Source organism: Centroberyx gerrardi, chromosome 9 (genome assembly GCF_048128805.1).
Source record: "Centroberyx gerrardi isolate f3 chromosome 9, fCenGer3.hap1.cur.20231027, whole genome shotgun sequence".
Taxonomy (NCBI): domain Eukaryota; kingdom Metazoa; phylum Chordata; class Actinopteri; order Beryciformes; family Berycidae; genus Centroberyx; species Centroberyx gerrardi.
Genome location: NC_136005.1, coordinates 3,437,969 through 3,458,884, shown reverse-complemented (window position 1 = coordinate 3,458,884; position 20,916 = coordinate 3,437,969). Strand labels below are relative to the sequence as shown.

The window sequence follows — 20,916 nt, the reverse complement described above, 5'->3', positions numbered from 1 at the left end:
GCAAAGAAATCTCTGGTCGTACTTTTCGCCATTGCTGTTCTTCCTCCGTAGTATTTTCTGCAACTAAGCAACCAACCGCAGAGTAGACAATCTGCTTCCTGTTTACACCGGCACGTGCATGCCCAGTGTACGTGAATGGTCATGTGATATGCGTGTTCAGGCGTGTTAGTATGGACGGAGATTATTTCTGAAACGCTCGTGTGGACAGAGATCGAAAACTTATTATTCTGGATGTGGCCTCTGTCAGATAGCATTGGGGAGAGGAGGGGGGAGGGGGGGGGGCTGCTGCCTGCTAACAGTCAACCAGGGGCAGCAAATGTGATTTTGTGCCTAAAGTGCCACCAATCGATGGTAATTCGATGGCTCTTTTGTGGCCACGCCGACCCTTTTAGCAAATGCAAAACCAGCAACTTCTTTATTCCTGTGTGTGTGTGTGTGTGTGTGTGTGTCCTTTTTGTTCACAGGCGGCAGTGGCTGGCCAAACCCAAAATTCATCAGCCACGTAGTAAAGGACTAAGATGATGGCTGGTTACCTGCCAATGCGCTGCTGGAGGAGACTAACTTGCCAAACACAGCCAAAAATTACCAGCCTTTGTGGTGTGTGTGTGTGTGTGTGTGTGTGTGTGTGTGTGTGAGAAGTCTGACCAGAAGAATGCTCCTGGCTGTGAATCTTAAGACCCTCTTGGCTGCCACCTGAGAGTCAGTAGAAGTGTGTGGAGTCGACGGGGCGGCAGCTACTTCGAGTTATAAAGCAAAAAGAAAAGCCTGTTAACTCCAGCAAACAACTGGACTTGCTCCTGATTGGCTCCTCTCCCTAAAGAATTAGTAAATCCTTCCAATCAGTTTGCAACATTTGAACTGGAAAGCCTCCACTCGGCAGGTTTATCTCACTGGAATTAGAGAAGCTGCTGTTGTTAGCCAATCAGGGCCCAGTATTGTGAGGACTTACGCTGCGACCACACCAGAATTGGCAAGGAAAAATTTACTTGCACACTGTGGTGAAAAATAAGCGGGACCAGAACCTGCGCTGAGCCCCCCGGCTGTGCTAGGAAGTGACCGCAGCATTTCAGCTGGTAGTGTCTCAGCATGTGGAAAGACTGCCATTTGTACTCTTTGAGCCTGCAATTATACAAGCATGAATAACCTGTAACAGCAACGATCAACGCTTCCTCCATTTTGAATTTGGTGAGTATGAGAAGCCCGCTCTCTCCTATTGGTTGAGCATCGGTGAGTCACACCATTGCACAGGTCACTGCTGCACTGTAATATTTATTTATATCTTTTTATTTTCTTTTAAATGTGATTTTTTTGTGTCTTTTCTTTTATCTTTCCATTTCACTTGATTTGAACTGCACTAGTTTACTTTTTAAGTCTTTTATCTTGGGGATCTCTTGTCTGTACTTTTGCACTTTTTTAATTGTAATTTTTTTTTACCTTTACTGTATTTTTTATTACTCTGTAAAGCACTTTGAATTGCCTCAGTGTATGAAATGTGCTATACAAATAAAGCTGCCTTGCCTTGCCACAGTTGAGCCGGAGGCGAGATTTATTCGCAATAGGAAGCGAATGCATTTCGCAGCCTCCTCTGTTTAAATGAATTAGAGCCAATTTTTTTTCGTGCTGGTTTGACCGCGGCTTTCGTCTTAAAAGGAACACTTTGCTGATTTTCAACCATATCTCTATCTATCCGAAATCAGGATATAGTGTGAAAAACAACAACAGGTTTTTTTTATGTTCTCTGTGTCTCTGGGGCGCAGCTTCAAAATCTGTTGTACTTCCACAAACCAGTGACATCATCGGTTCTCGGAAGAACAACAGATTTTGAAGCTGCGCCGGCTCGCATGGCTGTTATTCGAACTACAGATTGTACTTACTCATTTTTGTACGCCCGCATCCACGGACAGTCGGATCGAGAGCCATACGAGCCGGCAAATGAACGGGGAGCTCTCGGTGCAGGCAACATGGAGGGAAGGTAAACATTGTTCATTTGCATATACTACCGACATTGTAATGATACAAAGCTGGTTGAAAATCGGCAGAGCGTTCCTTTAACATTCATTCAGTTTAACCTACTGAATTGTTAACTGAACTACATTTATTTGCAAAACATCATGAAGAACATTCTCATCCTGAACCATGAAAAAAATGACTTTTTACACAGCCAGTTACCACAGACACACTGTAGAAGCCCAACACACCCAACACAATGCCCAAACTGCAGCTACGAGCCAACAGCAGCGATATGCAGATCTTCAACTCTCTGTGACCGCTCCTCTCCTCTGGAAAAAAAACACTTCGTCAAACGAGGGCGGGGTCGAACCCGGCAGACTACAGAGGAGCTGGAGGACTGATGGATCCAGAACAGACTCCTCCCTCCTCCCTCCCTCCCTGCCCGGGGAGTCACAGCCGGGCTACACTTCAAAATATTCTTTCAATTTTCTTTCATCAGACCCCCCACCTTCCTCTCACCAAGCTCCGAGGCTGATCTTTTAAGTATCTGACAGCAGATCTACTGGGGTGTGTGTATGTGTGTGTGTGTGTGTGTGTGTGTGTGTGTGTGTGTGTGTGTGTGTGTGTGTGTGTGTGTGTGTGTGTGTGTGTGTGTGTCTGTGTGGTTGGGAAGGTATGGCCGATGAAAATAAAGAGAAAGAGTGATAGAGTTGATAGAAAGAGGGAGAAAGTGACAGTCCGTCGAGGCTGAGATCTTTTAAGCATCTGACAGCAGATCTACTGTGTGTGTGTGTGTGTGTGTGTGTGTGTAGTGGTGGTAGGGGGTGGTATGACTTTGATGGGAGCAGAGTTGCAGGGGGAATGGAGTTAATTTCACAAACGGCTGCACAGAGAGAGCGAGAGTGTGTATGTGTTGGGGGGGGGGGGGGGGGGGGGTTGTACTGTTTAACATCCTGTAATTACCCCCACCACACACACACACACACATACACACACACGTTTAAGTGGAAAATGATTCAATTTCAGACAAATGAAGGCTTTGGTGAGCGTCAAGAGAGAAGAACGAGCAAGAAAACCCAGAAAGGGAGCGAGAGAACAAGAGCGTGAGAGAGAGAACAGAGCGAAGAGAGAGAGAGGAAAAAGGAGAGAGAAAACACATTCATCTTTAAAGAAAAATGTCATCCATCTGTGAGTAAATTAGTCTGAACAAATGACAGGGAGGGATGGCAAAGGCAAGTAAGTGGAGGAATCAGGAGGGAGGGAGGAAGGAAGGAAGGAAGGAAGGAAGGAAGGAAGGAAGGAAGGAAGGAAGGAAGGAGAGATGGAGGAGATGCAGCTGGAGAAATCAGACTTGCTTTATTCCGTATGTCCCGTAACAGAAAAGTCATCGGTTCGATCCCCGCAACAGCCGTGTGTCCTGTTGAAGTGTCTTTGAGATGAAATGCATTTTATTTTATATTGTCTCTTGTATCATGATCACAGTATTGGTTTGTTTAATAAGATCAACAGAGAAGAACTTGATTTTTTATCAGTGGAAGACTCTGAAAGAAGAGGAATTAGCCTAGAAAGCGTAGAAAAAAATACCTGAAGAAAGAAAAATAAATTAAACTACAAATAACCGCCTCGCAGTTGTATGCCTCCGCCAATAAACTTTGTTTTATCATTGCAAGGACAGTCTTTATTTATTGAACATATATAATTAATGTGATTATTAGGTCAACTTAAAGGATTTTGGTGTCTGCAAAAGTAAGTGACAGCACTTCCACCGTTTCTGTAGAATGACCCAAGATCGTTTTCTCAGCTACAGTGGTAAGCAAAACATGATGATGTCACAGTGAAGTTGACCTTTGAACTTTTGGATATAAAATGTCATCACTTCATCATTTTATCCTATTAGACATTTGTGTGAAATTTTGTCATAATTAGCGTATGAATTCTTGAGTTATGGCCAAAAACGTCTTTTGTGAGGTCCCAGTGACCTTGAACTTTGACCACCAAATTCAAATCAGTTCATCCTTGAGTCCAAGTGGACGTTTGTGCCAAATTTGAAGAAATTCCCTCAAGGCGTTCCTGAGATATCGCGTTCAGGAGAATGGGACGGACGGACGGACGGACGGACGGACGGACGGACGACCCGAAGACATAATGCCTCGGGCCACAGCTGTCGCCGACGCGGAGGCATAAAAATGGACATCACCCAAACCTACTTTACGCTGACCATTGTGCCATAGAGCGCAGCACTAACACTGCCGGGGTCGGGGGTTCGATTCCCACCGGAGCCGTCCAGGTGAAAGATGAATGCAGTCACACTACTACAAGGTGCTTTGGATAAAAGCGTCCACTAGATGGAGCTACAACTACCGTGCTCAGGTTGTTGAGGAGTGCCAGACTGAAAACACAACACTTGGCAAATGTTGTGATTGTCATCGCCACACACACACACACACACACACACACACACACACACACACACACACAGGTTGCCAGTGTGTGAGGGAGTCACAGCAGTGTAATGATACACACCGTCTCTCAGTGAGAGGCATGGAAACGGGACGAATAGATGATTTTAAATGAGATCACGTCACAGAGGGGGGAACTGTGCGCACGCGCGCGCAGGCGCACACACACACACACACACACACACACACACACACCTCCAGCAGGCTGACAGGAGAAGGGGAAAGGTGGAGGAGAGGCGTACTGTGACAAACAGGAGGAGAGGAAACAGGTGAGAGAGGTGAGAGGCTGAGAGGCTGCTCAACACCTACAGTGCCATGGACTCCAGAAAATAAGGAGGAGAAGAGAAGAGAGAAATAGAGTGGCAGAAGAAGAAAGAGGAGAGAAGAAGAGAGAGAGAGGAAGAGAAAAGGAGAGAAAGAGAAAAGGAGAGGCAGAGAGCGAGAGAAAGAGAAAAGGAGGCAGAGAGAGAAAAGGAGGCAGAGAGAGAGAGAGAAAGAGAAAGGGAGGCAGAGAGAGAGAGAGAAAGAGAAAGGGAGGCAGAGAGAGAGAAAGAGAAAAGGAGGCAGAGAGAGAGAAAGGAGGAGAGAGAAAGAGAAAAGGAGGCAGAGAGAGAGAAAGAGAAAGGGAGGCAGAGAGAGAGAAAGAGAAAAGGAGGCAGAGAGAGAGAAAGGAGGAGAGAGAAAGAGAAAGGGAGGCAGAGAGAGAGAAAGAGAGGCAGAGAGAGAGAAAGAGAAAGGGAGGCAGAGAGAGAGAAAGAGAAAAGGAGGCAGAGAGAGAGAAAGGAGGAGAGAGAAAGAGAAAAGGAGGCAGAGAGAGAAAAGGAGGCAGAGAGAGAGAGAGAGAGAGAGAGAGAGAGAGAGAGAGAGAGAGAGAGAGAGAGAGAGAGAGAGAGAGAGAGAGAGAGAGAGAGAGAGAGAGAGAGAGAGAGAGAGAGAGAGAGAGAGAGAGAGAGAGAGAGAGAGAGAGAGAGAGAGAATACCAGCTCAAATCACTATCAAAATTTATTCACAAAAGTTTCCAGTGCAACTTTTTACACATTCACAAATGCTGATATACAACCCTAAGTTTCAAAACACTGGTGAAAATCAGGTTACCAATTTTTTGTTGCCAAGTACAAGTCTTGAAACATTTGATGACAGTGATTTGAGCTGAAAGAAATTTGAGAGAGAAAGAGAGACAAACAAACAAGACACAAAGTAAACATTACTGACCAAACAAAATGGAGAGAAGATGGAAGAAGGGGAAGAAGGTTCAAGGAAAGAATGTGAATCAAACTGAGAGGAAATGAGTGTGTGTGTGCATGGAGGGAAGTGAAGAACGCCAGTGAGTCTCTCCGTCTCTCAGAATAATGGACAGACGGCCGGGGAGATCACAGCGGTTATCACGTCTTTAAAAAGGAGACGGCGCTCTGCAGTCGGCTCAAACTCAACTTCCACATCATCTGAGCAGAGAACCAAACACACTGCCGTTTCGTGTTAGGTCTGATACTAACACAATGAGGTTTTAACAGGTTTCAAGGGCCCAACAGTCACAACACTCACTGCAGAAAATGAGAAGCTTGGCAAGCGATCTCTTCTTCTATCAAAACTTATCAAGCTGCCTTCAGGGTATTTTTAGTCAAATTCTCTTACTGCACCAGCAGATAATATTGCCAATTTCAATATATTTCACTTCGCTGCATGCCACCCGCCTCTTTCCCTCCAATCTTTCTTGTCTCTCTCTACTGTACCATCTCTCTACGTCTGACCGTGTGTGTGTGTGTGTGTGTGTGTGTGTGTTATGGTTTAAGGTCTTTCTGTGTGTTCTTGTGCCCTCCATGATGTGTTGACCCGATATCTAACTGCCGAAATATGACTCCAAAAAAGGATGAAGGATGGACAGAAGATCCCAAAAGTTTACATACCAACCAAGGGTGCCATCAGATGGTGACTGGACCAATGAGAATGAATGGGATTCATTATGAGAAGGACGGATCACATGCAAATTTTCAAGTAAACAGCGCGATAGTCTCTAGTACAGAACGGCTGAAACAGCTGGGAAAACAATGTAGGAAGAACGTTCTCCACAGGAACAGGGGAACCAACATGAACCAGTAACTGGACTCGGGCTGCAAGTAAAGCTTCATAAGGAAACGGTGACTGACCAGGACTTGGACTGTCCGAAGTGCAGGTAGTTGATGCTGTACAGGTCCATGTCCTCGGTGTGCCAGGCGAAGGTGGTCTTCCACATGCCGAAGTACAGGTAGGGAGTGTTGACGCCCTCGATGACGATGCCGCACTCCTGCTCCACCATGTCCAGCAGCGTGTTGAGGTGGCCGATGTTCCACTCCCCAATGTCCTGGAGGGGGAAAACACACAATATTACTACTAATAATAATATTGTGAGTGGGAAATAACAAGGCTCTTTTCTTCAAAGCATTTTAACTGGTACAATAATACGATAAGTCACCTTTTAATTTTTCAATACACAACCCAAAGTAACTAGTGGATGAAAATTGGTTCCCCACACCTATAACAACAACGCACTTTTCTTGACAGTTGCAGAGTTACATATACATTGAATACCAATTATTTTACTCCTCTACTATTCAGTGTTGTTTTAAATAGCACGTGGTGCACTTCAGCTTCTTTACCACCAGATGGTGCTGTGGCCACAAGAAAATCAGCTCTGGAATTACTGATCTGATCACTGTGATAGTCTATTCATTGGGCTGGACATCAAATGTCAAACTATTGGTGCTGTAGCCATTTTACAAACAAATATCCATTACCAAGAAGTAAAATCAGTAAACTCAACAGAGCGTAGCCCTGATCTAGTTAGGAAAGCAGGTGGCAAGAACAAATGTTACTCTAGTCTAGTGCATTGGAAGTAAGTAGTTTCATTCACCATAGAAAGATATTCAATCACTGTTCACCATGATTTGTGTTAACTTGAGTCCATAGTACACTTTTTGTCATTTACTGAGAGGATAGAAAGACTGAGAGAGAGACGATATAGAAAACAGATGAGAGAAGGTCCTGGCGAGATTTCAGGTTTCAGAAAGCAAAATCCTTGCTTTTATAGACCTTTTTAATGCTGCTTGGAATTGAAAACATAAAAACCAGAAACGTAAAAGCAGAATAAGGAAACAAAGCTGGCAAAGCCGGCCTATTTCTGACTAAACACAGCTAATAAAAGTTCTAAAATTACAAATGGGCAGCAGAAAAAAAAAAAAGAAAAAGGACAACAGGAAGTTAATTGTTAAGAAATATCAAGTCCAATTGTGTTTAGTGAAGCAGACAGAAAGGCTATTATATTACTAACCCTGTTCTCTATGAATGAGTGGACAAGAACAAACCTGTCATTGCATGGTGAAAAAATAAAACCTCGAATAACTGTTTTTGAGACATTTTAATAATTTTTAAAAGGCCTTAAATTTGGAAAACCTCTTAAAAAACCAGTGGATACCCTGGGTTTGATCCAAGGCCATCAGGGTGATGGATGGTGGTAGAGGAACGGGTCTTGAACTCGACATGAGTCTGAACATTAGTTGGAGACATTTTGATATGCGAGCTGGATCTTACCGGGTCGTAGATGGAGCCGCTGACGTCGGCGCCGTAGATGGGCGACACGAACGTCAGGTTCTTCCAGTACTTCCTCTCCAGGTCGTCAAAGTCCTTGTGGCGAGGCGTGCAGTACCTGAAAACAGAACAGAACCAGGTAAACCACCAGCGGAAGAGGAGGGAGAGCGACCCGGGTTCAAGCTCCTCTGCTGCACAGGAAGTGATGCGTTTTACATTTCCGGTTTATTTGGAATAAACAGAAGAAGAAGAACTGGGTAGTTAGCATGAGCAGCGATAGCCACCATGGCTGAACAGACAAAGAAAAGAGAAACTCAAACTGCATCAACAGAAAATCCAAGCTCCGCCCATACTGTTTGATTGACAGGTGATCTCTGGGAAGATCAGTGCAGAAACACCACAGCGATGAACACTTAGCAACAAAGATGGAGACTAAAGAAAACAAGATTCTCACAGATTACCACTTTGATAATCTGACTGATTTGAAAACTGCAAAGACGACCTGCGACCACTAGGTGGAGACAGAAACACATGATACCATTTGTTACAGCTTCCATTTTTATGCAATTACAGTGGAAATGAGAAATATAACAAATAAAAGACAGATTGGGTTCTGTTGCTACCAATAGACTGATCCTTCACCTAGCCTTGATTCAACATTTATTAGTAAAATCACTGGACTGAATTGTACCTGAAGAAAAATAAACCAATGTCCAGTCTCCTCTTTTCTCTCAGTATTCATAATTTCTATACATGAAATCATAATTTATGCATCACCATTTTTCAATCCACTTTTCATTATGGCTGGGGATCTGGATCTCACTATTAGAGTACAAACAACCTCTAAATAATGTTAACTATATAAAAAGTTCTTTGTAGACTTTCTCACAAGCAACAGTCATTATTTAATAGATGTATTTCCCACCTTAATTATTATAATTGATCAGAGATGGGGACTCTCCTTGGACTCGAGTCACGTGACTTTGACTCGAGTCTGACTAGAGTCACGATTTTACTGCTTGAGACTTGACTTGATGCATGAAGAGAAGACTTGACTTGGGTTCTGGTGACTTGGGACTTGACTCTGACTTGTACTTTGATGACTTGAAAAGGTTTCTGAAGTCTTGACTTGAGATCTTGTGTTTGTGTAAATGACTTAGACTGAAAGTGATGAGATTTGTTCCAGCAGACGACAGAATTTAAATTCTGTTTTCTGAATTTGTATGGAATGATTGAATTTATTGAAGTTGAAACTGATTATAGAAATCAAACTCATGATGCTTTTACCAAGTTTTTATCCTATTAAAACCATATTGCATTGAAAAGTCCTAGATATTTAGTTTTCTTTAAGATATTAAATTGATACTGGACTCTTGATTTGTTCTGACTTGACTTGCTGTTCTACATTAGATTTGACATTAATGACATGCAGTTATGAATGTAAGACGGCAGGAAATGAAAGAGGGACTGAGAGCAGAACGTACTTCTTGCTGTTGGCCAGCTTGCGGTACTCGCTCACGGTCATGGACTTCTTCTGGATGTTGTACTGGGTGAACAGACCCGACTGGCCCGTCACCACCTGCATGATGGGAGCCGGGATCACCATGTCCTCGATGGTGTCGTACGACCGCCGCGGCTTCCAGCCCTCTGGGGGAATCACCTGGTCAAGAAAACATATATTATAACAATATATTATTTTTTAGCATTTACATATTTCATGCATACAGCTGACACTCATATGCAAAAAGACTTACAATGATGAAAGCAAATAAGAATTGAGGAGTTTGTGTATTGATCTCAGATGTCAGATGTGAACGAGAGATAACTTATTTTAATTTAACCCCTTTGAATGCCCACACGCACCTTTTTTTTCAGCTATATCCCGCATTGTTACTTGTCTCTTTGTATGTATATGTTAAAATTCAATAAAATATAAATCATAAAAAAAAGAAAATAATATTTGAGGTTCATTTCCAAAACACAATAGGGGAAAAATATATAAAAATAAATAAATAAAAGCACAAGTTGACATGTATCTTATAGCTGGAAAGGTTTATTAAAATTTGTAATGTTTGCAGGTAATGGAATAAAATAAAAACACCTGGATTTTGAGTTATGAGGGGCTATCAAAGTTGCAAGAAGCTCATTTTCCATATACATGGAAACTCTTCAAGAACAAACCTGAATATTCAAAATGTAGATGGGGCAAAGGAGTTCCAGATTGTATATTTAAAGGTTGTGGGGGTTAAAGACGAGATGAAATGAAAAATTCCTTTTTAACCCTTTTAGATCACATCCCCGGTCATACTGTGCACCTATTTAACAATATATGCCAAAAAAAATACCAAAAATCAATTTCATTGTATTCTTATATCAAAATTCAATCATGTTTTCTTCCTGTAAAACAAAATATGCCGTGTGCTTACGTAAGCATGCCCGTAACTAATTTCAACCAATAATATCATGACATCCACCCATCAATCAATCTTCAACTTTTAGCGCACAGAGCTAAGAGGCTAAGATTCATTAGTTAGCTAGCTAGCAACAGCACACCCACTTTTCAACGTTCAAATCAAATTCCTCCCAACGTTATGTCCCGCCTGTCTTTCCTGTTTCACTCGGAAATACGTCACGATACGGAAGTTAGATACTCTCGAAATGCCGTTTCATCTCGACTTTAAAGGTAGGCAGTGAGAAGTGATCTAGTACAAAACCAGGGAGGCTGACAGTAAGAGCAAGACAGCATGATAAAAGAAGTGAAAGAGAAGGTAAATCTGATAAGGGAATATGGTGCACAACAGGACAAAGGCTGGCACGTAGCACTTTTATGGACGAGCATAGATGGGCTACTCATTTACAAACACAACAAGAAACTTATCTGCCTATAGGACACAGTGGCTGGTGAATCCTCCGTCATCACACACTGTCAATATTTTACCAGACAAATTAGATTTTTAGGACAGAACATGACCAAATGGTTGGTTACCTGCCTGCAAGAATAGTCAAACTTGCCAGTCAAAGCAGAAATTTACCAGAATTGGGCTGGTGGTTAGTGTTAATTTCCTATCCTGGTATGTGTGTGTGTGTGTGAGTCTAAAGGCAAGGTGTGACATCTTGGATGCCATTTGACCCCCTGGTGGAAGAAGTGAGAACTACACACAGGCAGATTGATTCACAGCCAGCAAAAAGCAACACTATCAGCCAGCCACAGACATAATTTACAAGCATTTGCCTGGTGGCTGGTGTTGATTTCCCACCCTGCTGACAAACTGGGCTGTGCCTCTAAACACACATGTAGAGGAGGGGCTGGAAGTCAGTTGTGTTATCCCCGGGGCAGAGCAAGTGTACATTTAAGGTGTTCGTTACAAGTCAGTCTCCAGGTGAAAAACGAAGAAGACCAGAATTTCTGCATAGATGGTTCAGTACGTAATTAAGTGCAGCCACATTCCATTAAAACAGCCAACAGCAGGGTGGAACATCACAACCAGTAGCCACATAACCAGTATTACTATAGACTGCAGTAAAAACAATGCAACCAACCTGGCTTATAATTGTAATTACTGTGACTACTGCCGCTCTCGTCTGTCAACATTAATAGTTTATTTTCCCCTTTAATCAATCGTTATTCAATTTGCAGTTACTGAGTTAAAGTGGATGCAGGATGACTTTATTTATTTTAGATGCCGTTATTTGGACTTTTATTTGTGTTGTTTAAAACTATCCTTACAGTTTTTATAAGCTTCTCATTTCCTCCTCCCTATATCCGGTTGATGTCCACCGATAGAGAAGACAACATGGCGCAGATGGAAAAGAGACTCCGGTTCAGATATGTTCATTTGTACGACAGCTCATCTCCGATTTATAAACACTACCAGAGGTGACTGAATTTGCGGTGAGAAATATCCCAGAAGATGAGTTTCAGAGAATGTCAACACTACTACTTCTTCTGTTATTACTTCTGTGTTAACAAAGCACCACACTGCCCTCTAGTGTTTCTGCAGTCTACATGCAGAATCACCAACGCAGAACTATATATGCTCGCAGCTACGGTGACACTTTGACGGGTAGGAACGGACACATCGGCTGCTGTGGGGGTCGAACATGTGACCTTACGACCACAGAGCTGTAACCACCAGGCCATTTCCTGTGACTGAACAGACAGCTAGCTTACTTCTTGTTGTTGGCCAGTTTGTGGTTCTCTCCCACCAACCAGCATCTGCATTTAGAGCATTTCCCTGCTGACGCTCTTATCCACAGCGACTTCTAATGGATAAGCAGGTAGAGGTTCAGTGTTTTGCTCAAGGACACTTTGGCTGTGTTCACACCATTTCACGCCCATATCTGAATTGCTGAAATTTTTTGGATGACTGTTAATATTTATTCTAGGATCCATTATCAATATGAACTGACAGCAACATCGAAAAAAAACACACATGACAGAGTGACAATAACAAAAGATCTTTTTGTACCTCAGCTTCTCACTCTTGTTTTGAACACACTTCAGTTCTGACTGAATTGTGGCATCTCCCCAAATGCCAATCAAGTCGTCTATTTGGCTTTCTTTCCACTGTTGTGTTCCACTGGCTCACCCAAGCTGGCATGGTGCCAAAGTTATGACAATGATTGTGTCTCAAGTGAATGACCTAAGATTTTTTTATCATGGAAATGCCGGCAAAGTCCGATGTAGGTTGCATACCTCATGATCCGATATTGTACCACATATCCATGCAGTCAAGATCGGAATTGAAAAAATGCGACTCCTTTTTGTTGTTCACGCTGATTAGAAAACATCAGATCTGTGTCACATGTGAGGGAGAAAAAATTTAATTTAAATTTAATCTGAATTGTCGGCTGCAGTGTGAACAGAACTATGGGTCGTTCACTCCATCCACTAGGCCATCCTGCTGCCAAAGTTAGTCTACCATCCACGTTGACAGGTAACCAGCCATCAATGGAACCCTATTCTATGTTAAAATGGTAGTCGGTTGCTAAAATGTTTTAAGTGGGTAGTGCATTATATCAGCAACTGCAAGCGCTGGACAAACAAGTTAGTTTCCTACCCTGAATTTACGTTAGCTGTGGCATTGTATGCAGACAGGCACCCTGAGGCACTAAATGACACTAATTGGCACTGAGAATGTCTCATTAGTTTGTACATCAAACAAAAAACGACTACACCCTGACAAAGATCGCAACAAATGCGCGCGCCTGTGTGTGTGTGTGTGGTCCCCACCTTTGCCAGGCCGGCACGGTGAGCTCCTTGAGTCTCCATGTAGGCGATGTATTTGCCGAAGTTTTGGAACTCCTCCATCGTGGGGTGGAAGGTCATGATCTTACAGCTAGGGTTCTTTGTGCTGGCCGAGGGTGGCGGCAGGGGGGGGAGCGGGGGTAGCTCAGCGAAGCCCGGGGCGGAGTCAGGGTCCGCAGGCGGAGCCGGGGCGAGGTCCGGAGCAGAGTCGGGTCCCGGGGTCACCGCTGCGTCGGGGGCTTCAGCAGCTGCCGGGTCCTGGGGGGTAAAGGTTAGATCCTGGGTTGGATCCTGGGCTGCATCGGGGCTGAGAGCGGGAGGCGGAGCCGGCGTGGGGTCAGGGGGCAAAGCTGGGGAGGGATCCGGAGCCGGCACCGTGTCCATGGGCGTGTCCGTAGCCATCAGGGAGTCTGTTATGGTCGCAGGTAAACCTGGAGGAGAGAAGAGACATTTTTAAAACTTCCAGCGCCTCTTTACAAACACTGGCCACTTTTTAGGCAGAGCGAAGCACTTTCTTAAAGCTGCAGAACATAACTTTTATGGATCAACATTTATTTACAAGTAATAAAAATAAATCACTACATTTGGTGGCCAAAGGCGAGCAGGATAATACGTTAGAAACTCAGAAACAGCGGTCGCCCCGTTCCTCTGCTATTCTCATTTCAAGGTCAAATGTGTGCAACCCCAATGATCGACCAATGAGGAGAAGTCTGGCACAGGAGGCGTGACTCTGTCCTGTCAATCACTAGGAGCAGTGGGGGGTGGTTCGTTCCTTGAGTTGGTTTGAATTTCCAGAGATTTTATTTCTTTCCTGTCAAACTTACCTACAGCAGCTTTAAGTTTAGACAGTCCAACTTTTTCACCACGACCGTTTTTGTGAGTCGACCAATTATGACGAAAAAGAGGCTGCGTTGCATGCAGCAACCAGAATGAACATGGACAAAGCAGCGGTAGACAAGCTGGTAGTAGTTATTCCTCTGATCATAATGAGTCAGTGGAGCACACTGTGTTGTTGTTCTTAGTTTCAGATAAGTGCTTGACCGTCTGCAGCTAGTAGTTATGCAAACAAACGCACGTCGCATGACCAGCTTTTTCAAATTATCAGCACAAAAAACAGTTGCAGTTGAGGCAACGCTTTTTCTACAAAAAAGCATTAATAGTTTGAGTGCACTGGACAACTGGAAAATCAGATGCAGGCAGATCTCATTGCAGCGAGTGGTATTGTGTTGAAAAGAACATTTTAGGGTGCTTTTGGGTTTGACTCTTTGAGTTTCGGTTGGCCCCTTTGTAGAGCTTAACAATTAATCTAAATTTTATCGAAATCGCAATATGGCCTACTGCAATTTTCAAATCGCAGGAGACGCAATATTTGTTAAAGGCGAAATGTGTGTCAAAATACCATTTTAAATTAAATATCGTCGTGCTGCAGAGATGTCCTGGCCTACACATCATATTCTACAGACTTAAGAAAACATCTTTGTTTGGTACAGATCCCCGCAAAAATCACACCATAATCATTTTAATACGTTTTTCAATGAAAATGAGAATAACGATGTAAAAATGATCATTCCCTCTAATATCGCAAATCATACCGCAATTGCAATATCAGTCAAAATAATCGCAATTAGATATTTTTTCTAAATCGTTCAGCCCTACCCCTTTGGACTGTATCAGAGAGCAGCGCTCACGGCAAACTGAGAGGTACGTAGATCTACAGTGAAATAATTGATGAAATTTTTATCAGAACCTGTCAGCATGATGGCAAAAACTAGGAAAATAAGGCCCAGGTTGAAAATAACTAGAATGATATTTTAAGTGTGATCCAGCTGATCACAAGCAAAGGAAGCTGACATTAAACTTAAATCCTGGAGTCTTGACAGATTCTATCGTCAAGACGATCTGCTGGTTTTTCCTCATATATGATGTGAAAGCAGAATTATTCAGACAGACTTCAAATGAGTAAATGAGGGTTTAGTGTTTTGCTCAAGGGCACTTTGACAGGACACGAGGCTGTTGGTATCCGCACACTGGGATCAAATTTTACACAGCGGTCTTTCTGACCCCCACCCCCCACTCCATCCCCCAAGCCGTTAGCTATAAGTGATGGCATTCCAAATTCAACGTTAAAACCATTTTTATGTTGTTTTTATTTTATCTGACTTTGTATCAGATGGATGGGGTTTGCCACAAAGGACAATACAATAAGTGCCAGAAAGTTTAGACAATCACAGGAAAGCATTCTGAAGCACGGCATCTGCAGTTTTCAGAAAGTCAAGTTTAAGACTTTAAAGACTTTTTAATGCTACCTGGAATTGCATAAGACAGAACCAAAAAAGAGAAACAATTTACTATTTCTGATTGAACAAATCGAACTTAAGTTCTGAAACTATTATGAGCCGTACAAGAAAAAAGACACCAGAAAATTAACTGTTGAGGGACATGAAGTCCAGCTGTGTTTAGCAAAGCAGACACATTGAGAAAAACATGTTTTGCATATTGTAACACTGTTCTGCATTAATATAGGAGTAGACAAGCAGCACAAATAAACCTGTCATTGCATGGTAATAAAATAAGACATCTATTTACTGTATTTAAGACATTTCAATCATTTTAAGGCATTCAAATTAGATAATTTATTAAGACTTTTCAAAACTTTTTAAGGGTCCATGGATAACCCATAATGCCAACTTAGTATGCTTACAGTTACTATTAGTTACTGAGCTGTCCTAATGGAGTTATCCCCAGGTACTCTGTGTAGTTTAAATAAAATGCCAACGATTAGGCTATATGAAAACACTGTTTGAATACGAAGACTAAACTTTATCGTCCACAATGTGTACATTTGCCTACATGACATAAAGCATTACAATAGGGCTGCAACTAACGATTATTTTCATTGTCGATTAATCTGTCGATTATTTTCTCGATTAATCGATTAGTTGTTTGGTCTATAAAATGTCAGAAAATGGTGAAAAATGTCGATCAGTGTTTCCCAAAGCCCAAGATGACGTCCTCAAATGTCTTGTTTTGTCCACAACCCAAAGATATTCAGTTTACTGTCATAGAGGAGTAAAGAAACCAGAAAATATTCACATTTAAGAAGCTGGAATCAGAGAATTTTGACTTATTTTTCTTAAAAAATTACTCAAACCGATTAATCGATTATCAAAATAGTTGCCGATTAATTTAATAGTTGACAACTAATTAATCGATTAATCGTTGCAGCTCTACATTACAACAATACATGCATCAAATAGACAAATCAGAGTTTCCGTTATATACATTTTGCAGCAGTGGCCGCCACTGCAAAATTATTGCCGCCTCTGCTTCAGAATTTTATGAAATGGCATGAAGTCGCAATTACACGACTCTGCAGAGGGCTTTTAATTTGAAACGACGGATACAGAAATGGCGACACCTGGCCGAGGCGAGAGGGAGAGAGAGAAAGAAGAGAAAAAGAAAGAAGAGAGAAAGGTAGATTAAAAGGCTGCGTTCACACACAGCGTTTTTTGGTGTGGAAAAGGCGCTGCCTGGAGCGCTTTTTGTGAGGAGAAATAAAAAGCGGATCACGGCAACGTCACCTGACGTTAGCTGAGCGGCTGCTAGCTCACTAACCGGCTGGTTAGCTGAGCGGCTGCTAGCTCACTAACCGGCTGGTTCACTTCTAGCAGACAGAACAGTGTTGTGCAACAAGCAAAGGCTTACCAGATATTTCCAATACATGTCCAGTATAATCCATACTGCCTTTAAGATCGCTGTTACAGTAACGGAAATTCACTTATTACAACGTCCAATTTCTCCACCGGCACTTTCACTTTCTCCATATTTGTTGTTGCTATGGGAAACGGCCAGCGTCTCTGTCATAGCGATTGGTCGGCTGGGAAAAAGCAGTTCACGTCACCCAGCGCTTTTCTGAAAAGTTGAACATTTCTCAACTAAAAAAAAAACATTTCTCAACTTTTGAAAGCGCTCCGCTCTGACGAAAAAAACGCTGCAGCGCTTTTCGGGAGCGGCCGCCTTTTGTGCGCCTTGCGGCCGCTTCCCATTACATTTAATGAGAAAAGGGCGCTGGCGGTTGGGGAAAAAACGCTGTGTGAACGCAGCCTTACTTCAATAAACATCGGTAAAATAATTGCCAACGATGTTTACATAAGCAATGTATTAAAATATTCCTGATTGCATTTTCAGATGAGTTTGTTAAAATATTTCTCCAAGAAGATAAAGATGTCTGATGTCTATGAGGAAGATAGTCAGGTAACGTTACTTTAGCTAGGGAGGGAGTTTTGAAGGGAAAGAAATGCCTTCTGGTTCTAAAATATGTAACGTTAGTGGTGGCTACTACAATATTTTAATGTTCTTACTGGTTTCGTGATCAAATATTTGTGATGTGAGAGAATTATCTAACGTTACTCCTTCTCAAATGTAACCTTATTAGACAAGTAGACAGGCAGGAGTAGTGGAGGCGAGTGGAGCAGGAGAGAGGGCAGAAAGTGAGGAGAGTGGAGTATGTTCTAAAGTTTGTTTTGCAGTCAAGTGTCAATTTATTTAATATTTTTTAATTACCTATTGATATTCACTCCGACCGCGCGCGCACCACCCAGGTACAACAAAACCCTTTCCCCCCGCTGCTAAAAAAAAATCCTAGAGGAAACACTGCAAATAAATAAATAAATAAATAAATGAATGAATAAATAAATAAATACAAATACTGAGCAAAAGTGCAACAAAGTCTCAGGAGCAACCAACCTGTATCTGCAAACCTAAGTTGCCTAGTTTCATTTGCGACCTTAATCGCACTTGGGACAAAACACTTGAAGCAAGACAAGACACTTGAAAGAGGTTTGTCATAACCACCGATTAGAGGTTATCTGAGGATTAAGTTGGGTGTACTACTGTATGTGGAGGCTGGGAAAAGCCACAAGAATGAGGTGTTGCAGGCAGGGTGGGAAATTACTACAAGCCAACAGCCAAATGCTAGTAAACTTTGGCTCTGGCTGGTAAGCAAACCATTATTTGGAGATTCACTTCTATTCTTGAAAGCCAGTCAACTAGCAAAATTATGAAAAAGGCTCCTGACGTTTAGGGATGTACAAGCCACTGTATTTAAATGTGCTATACAAATAAAGGTATTATTATTGTTATAAATAGACAAAAAGGGTTGATTTCTGCCCTGCTTCTAGGACTCAGTTGGGTTAATTTGAATGTTAAATGGATGTTTTATTGTTTCATAAGCTGTGCAGTTTGCTACACTTAAAAATGCTCTCTTGTAATTTGAGTTGCACTTCATGATGAATAACAAACTTAATCCATTGATCCCTGCGCAAGTTTTAAACAGGGAGGGTGATATATTTCTTTGAAAAATGTAAATTGGCCAGTAAAAATGAATCTTGGAAGAACATTTTTTTTTTTTTTTTTTTTAAACCAGCTCTAGGAAGATGAGCCGAAAAGTTAATTTCAGACACTGGATGAGCAGACTGGGCAGTTTGGACTTGAATTAGCAACAGTAGATATACAGCCACATCAGATGACCACAAACTACAATCCATTTGCCCTGTAACCTTAGACTTGTCTTGTACTGAAGTAAGACAACATGTGTAAATGACCAAACATAGAGCTTGTTCCTGTCGTGCCTTTTCTCTGATGCAGAACTTGACACAAATGAATAACCATTCAACATTTTCAGGAATTGCAAATGGGCTTTACAATTTAGGCACACTTGTTTGCCAGGGTATTTTGACAAGAGTCATGCAACCAGGGTGTGACATTAACACCAGTCACAAGCCTCTACTAAACACTTCAACCAGCTATCATTTGGAGTTCCTCTATTCTAAAATCCTAGCTGGCTGGTAAAATAATCACAGTGGCTGGTGAATGTTTAGCTTTGCCAGCCACCGGCATATAAATATACCACTTCAGTTTCCTACCCTGCATGCAGCCCGCTATACACAACCGTCATCCACAACATCAAACAGCAGTAGCCTACCTGGAAAGGTGAGTTTCTAAATTGCACTGTAAATGCATACTCCAGGGCTATGCAAAGAGGGACAAGCTTTGAACCATGAAACAAGTCATTTGCATGCAGGACAACCAACTTCTACTGCCAAAGCCAAGTGATTCAAAGCACTGAGTGTACCAATAACTAAACAGAAAGGTTTAAAGCAATTGATCATTTGAAACAGGTGTGTCAGTTTTGTGTTGGGGGAGGGCTCCATTCCAAAAAGCTGATGTTCACTGCTCAATAATTATTTTAAAAAAAAGAATAATAACTAATATTACCTAAAATGTTACCTCTTTCTTGATGAATTGATCCAGATAACTGATCATGAATATCCAGCAACTCGTTTCGCTTTCACATTGTAAATTGCCACATTTTTACCCAAATTTGTGAGTATTTCATTTGGAATTGAACTCCTCTGTAACCGGGGGCCCTCTGCCTCCCCAGGGCAGCGGAGGGCCACATGACCCCCAGCTGTCTAACAACAACAGAGAAGGGCCTACACATACCCCTTTAACTCCGGCTGGGCCTGAAACTTGCCTCAGTAATGAAGCAAGCTGCCTACTTTGTTAGTCGGTCAGCTGCTGAGACTCAGACACTGACTGCATTTGTCACCTTGGCAGTCAGTTCATCTCTCTATGTTGGTCGGAAGCAGACAACGCTGCTCGATTTGAGAGCAACGGACTGCTAACACTGCTGCTACAGAGCAGCGACGCTGTGCACATTAAACTAGCTTGTTATCCAATATGATACCGGGTAACAAAGCGTAGCTGAAGCGCTTTCAAAGTGAGTAAATTAGCAAACCCGCACACAAACGCGTATGACTGTCTGAAATAACCAATAAATACACGTAAAAGCTAATACCGTTAACGTTCAGAGCTACACTGCACCGTGTCATAATATTCTTAGCTAACGCTAGTAACCTAGCCTTGTAGCTAACGTTACCTCCATATCTGCATAAAAGTCAACAAAACACCGCGACGACCGACATCATACACCACGAAAAAACAAGAACGCGCTCTTCACAATTACATAAAACTAAACCCAGTCGGGAAATATTACCTCCTGCAGTGAATTATCGTCCTCTCCCTGTTTTCCTCAATTGATTTGGCTTCGTTTTGTAAAAATCCACTCGATCGATTATCTTCTGGGGTTCTGGAGATCTAGCAGGGGTTGCTCGGCCTCACGCCCACTTCAGAAATTACGCGTTGTGATTGGCTGGGTAATGCGGCTGATGTCATTCGTATAAGAATATCCTTGGTTTGTTCGGTTTATAGACAGCTATTTCGTCCAATAGCTGGGACGCTGCCTACTACGCGTGTCCTTGGTGCTCGTAGCTCGTACCTAATGAACGTGCACGTCGTGCACGTAGACATTCAGTGCTGCCTAATGAGGCTGTCGTCGTATTCCATGCAACTTGAGAAAAATAAAATAACACCAGTTGGGTAAACTAAACTGATATTGGCAAACGTTTTCATGCTCTCTACACATGAGTTTATTTTAGCTCTGGAGCACATGAGCTGAATGTTTACTCCCTGCTCTAAGCAGTAAAACACATTGCAACTTATTCCCAAAACCCTAAATATCACGTTGAGCAAAAATAAAACCTTAAATTCCCATTCAATTCCCTATAATCTTGAGGCATTTTGTCAACCAAGGGATTAAGTAACTCTGTCCTTTAACGACTCAAGATTATTTTCTTT

The 20,916-nt window shown here is 42.3% G+C and overlaps 1 protein-coding gene across 1 annotated transcript in view; it reads right to left on the bottom strand.

Moving 5' to 3' along the window:
• kdm4b (lysine (K)-specific demethylase 4B) overlaps nucleotides 1–20,362 on the bottom strand; it is a 73,524-nt gene extending 53,162 nt beyond the window's left edge. Inside the window, exons 1-5 of the mRNA XM_078285658.1 lie at nucleotides 20,276–20,362; nucleotides 13,204–13,649; nucleotides 9,455–9,630; nucleotides 7,974–8,088; nucleotides 6,554–6,747 (exon numbers count right to left, since the gene is read on the bottom strand). Coding sequence (XP_078141784.1) covers nucleotides 6,554–6,747; nucleotides 7,974–8,088; nucleotides 9,455–9,630; nucleotides 13,204–13,620 — 902 coding nt within the window. The 5' untranslated portion in view covers nucleotides 13,621–13,649; nucleotides 20,276–20,362. The remainder of the gene's footprint in view (nucleotides 1–6,553; nucleotides 6,748–7,973; nucleotides 8,089–9,454; nucleotides 9,631–13,203; nucleotides 13,650–20,275) is intronic.
• Nucleotides 20,363–20,916: the final 554 nt, after the last annotated feature.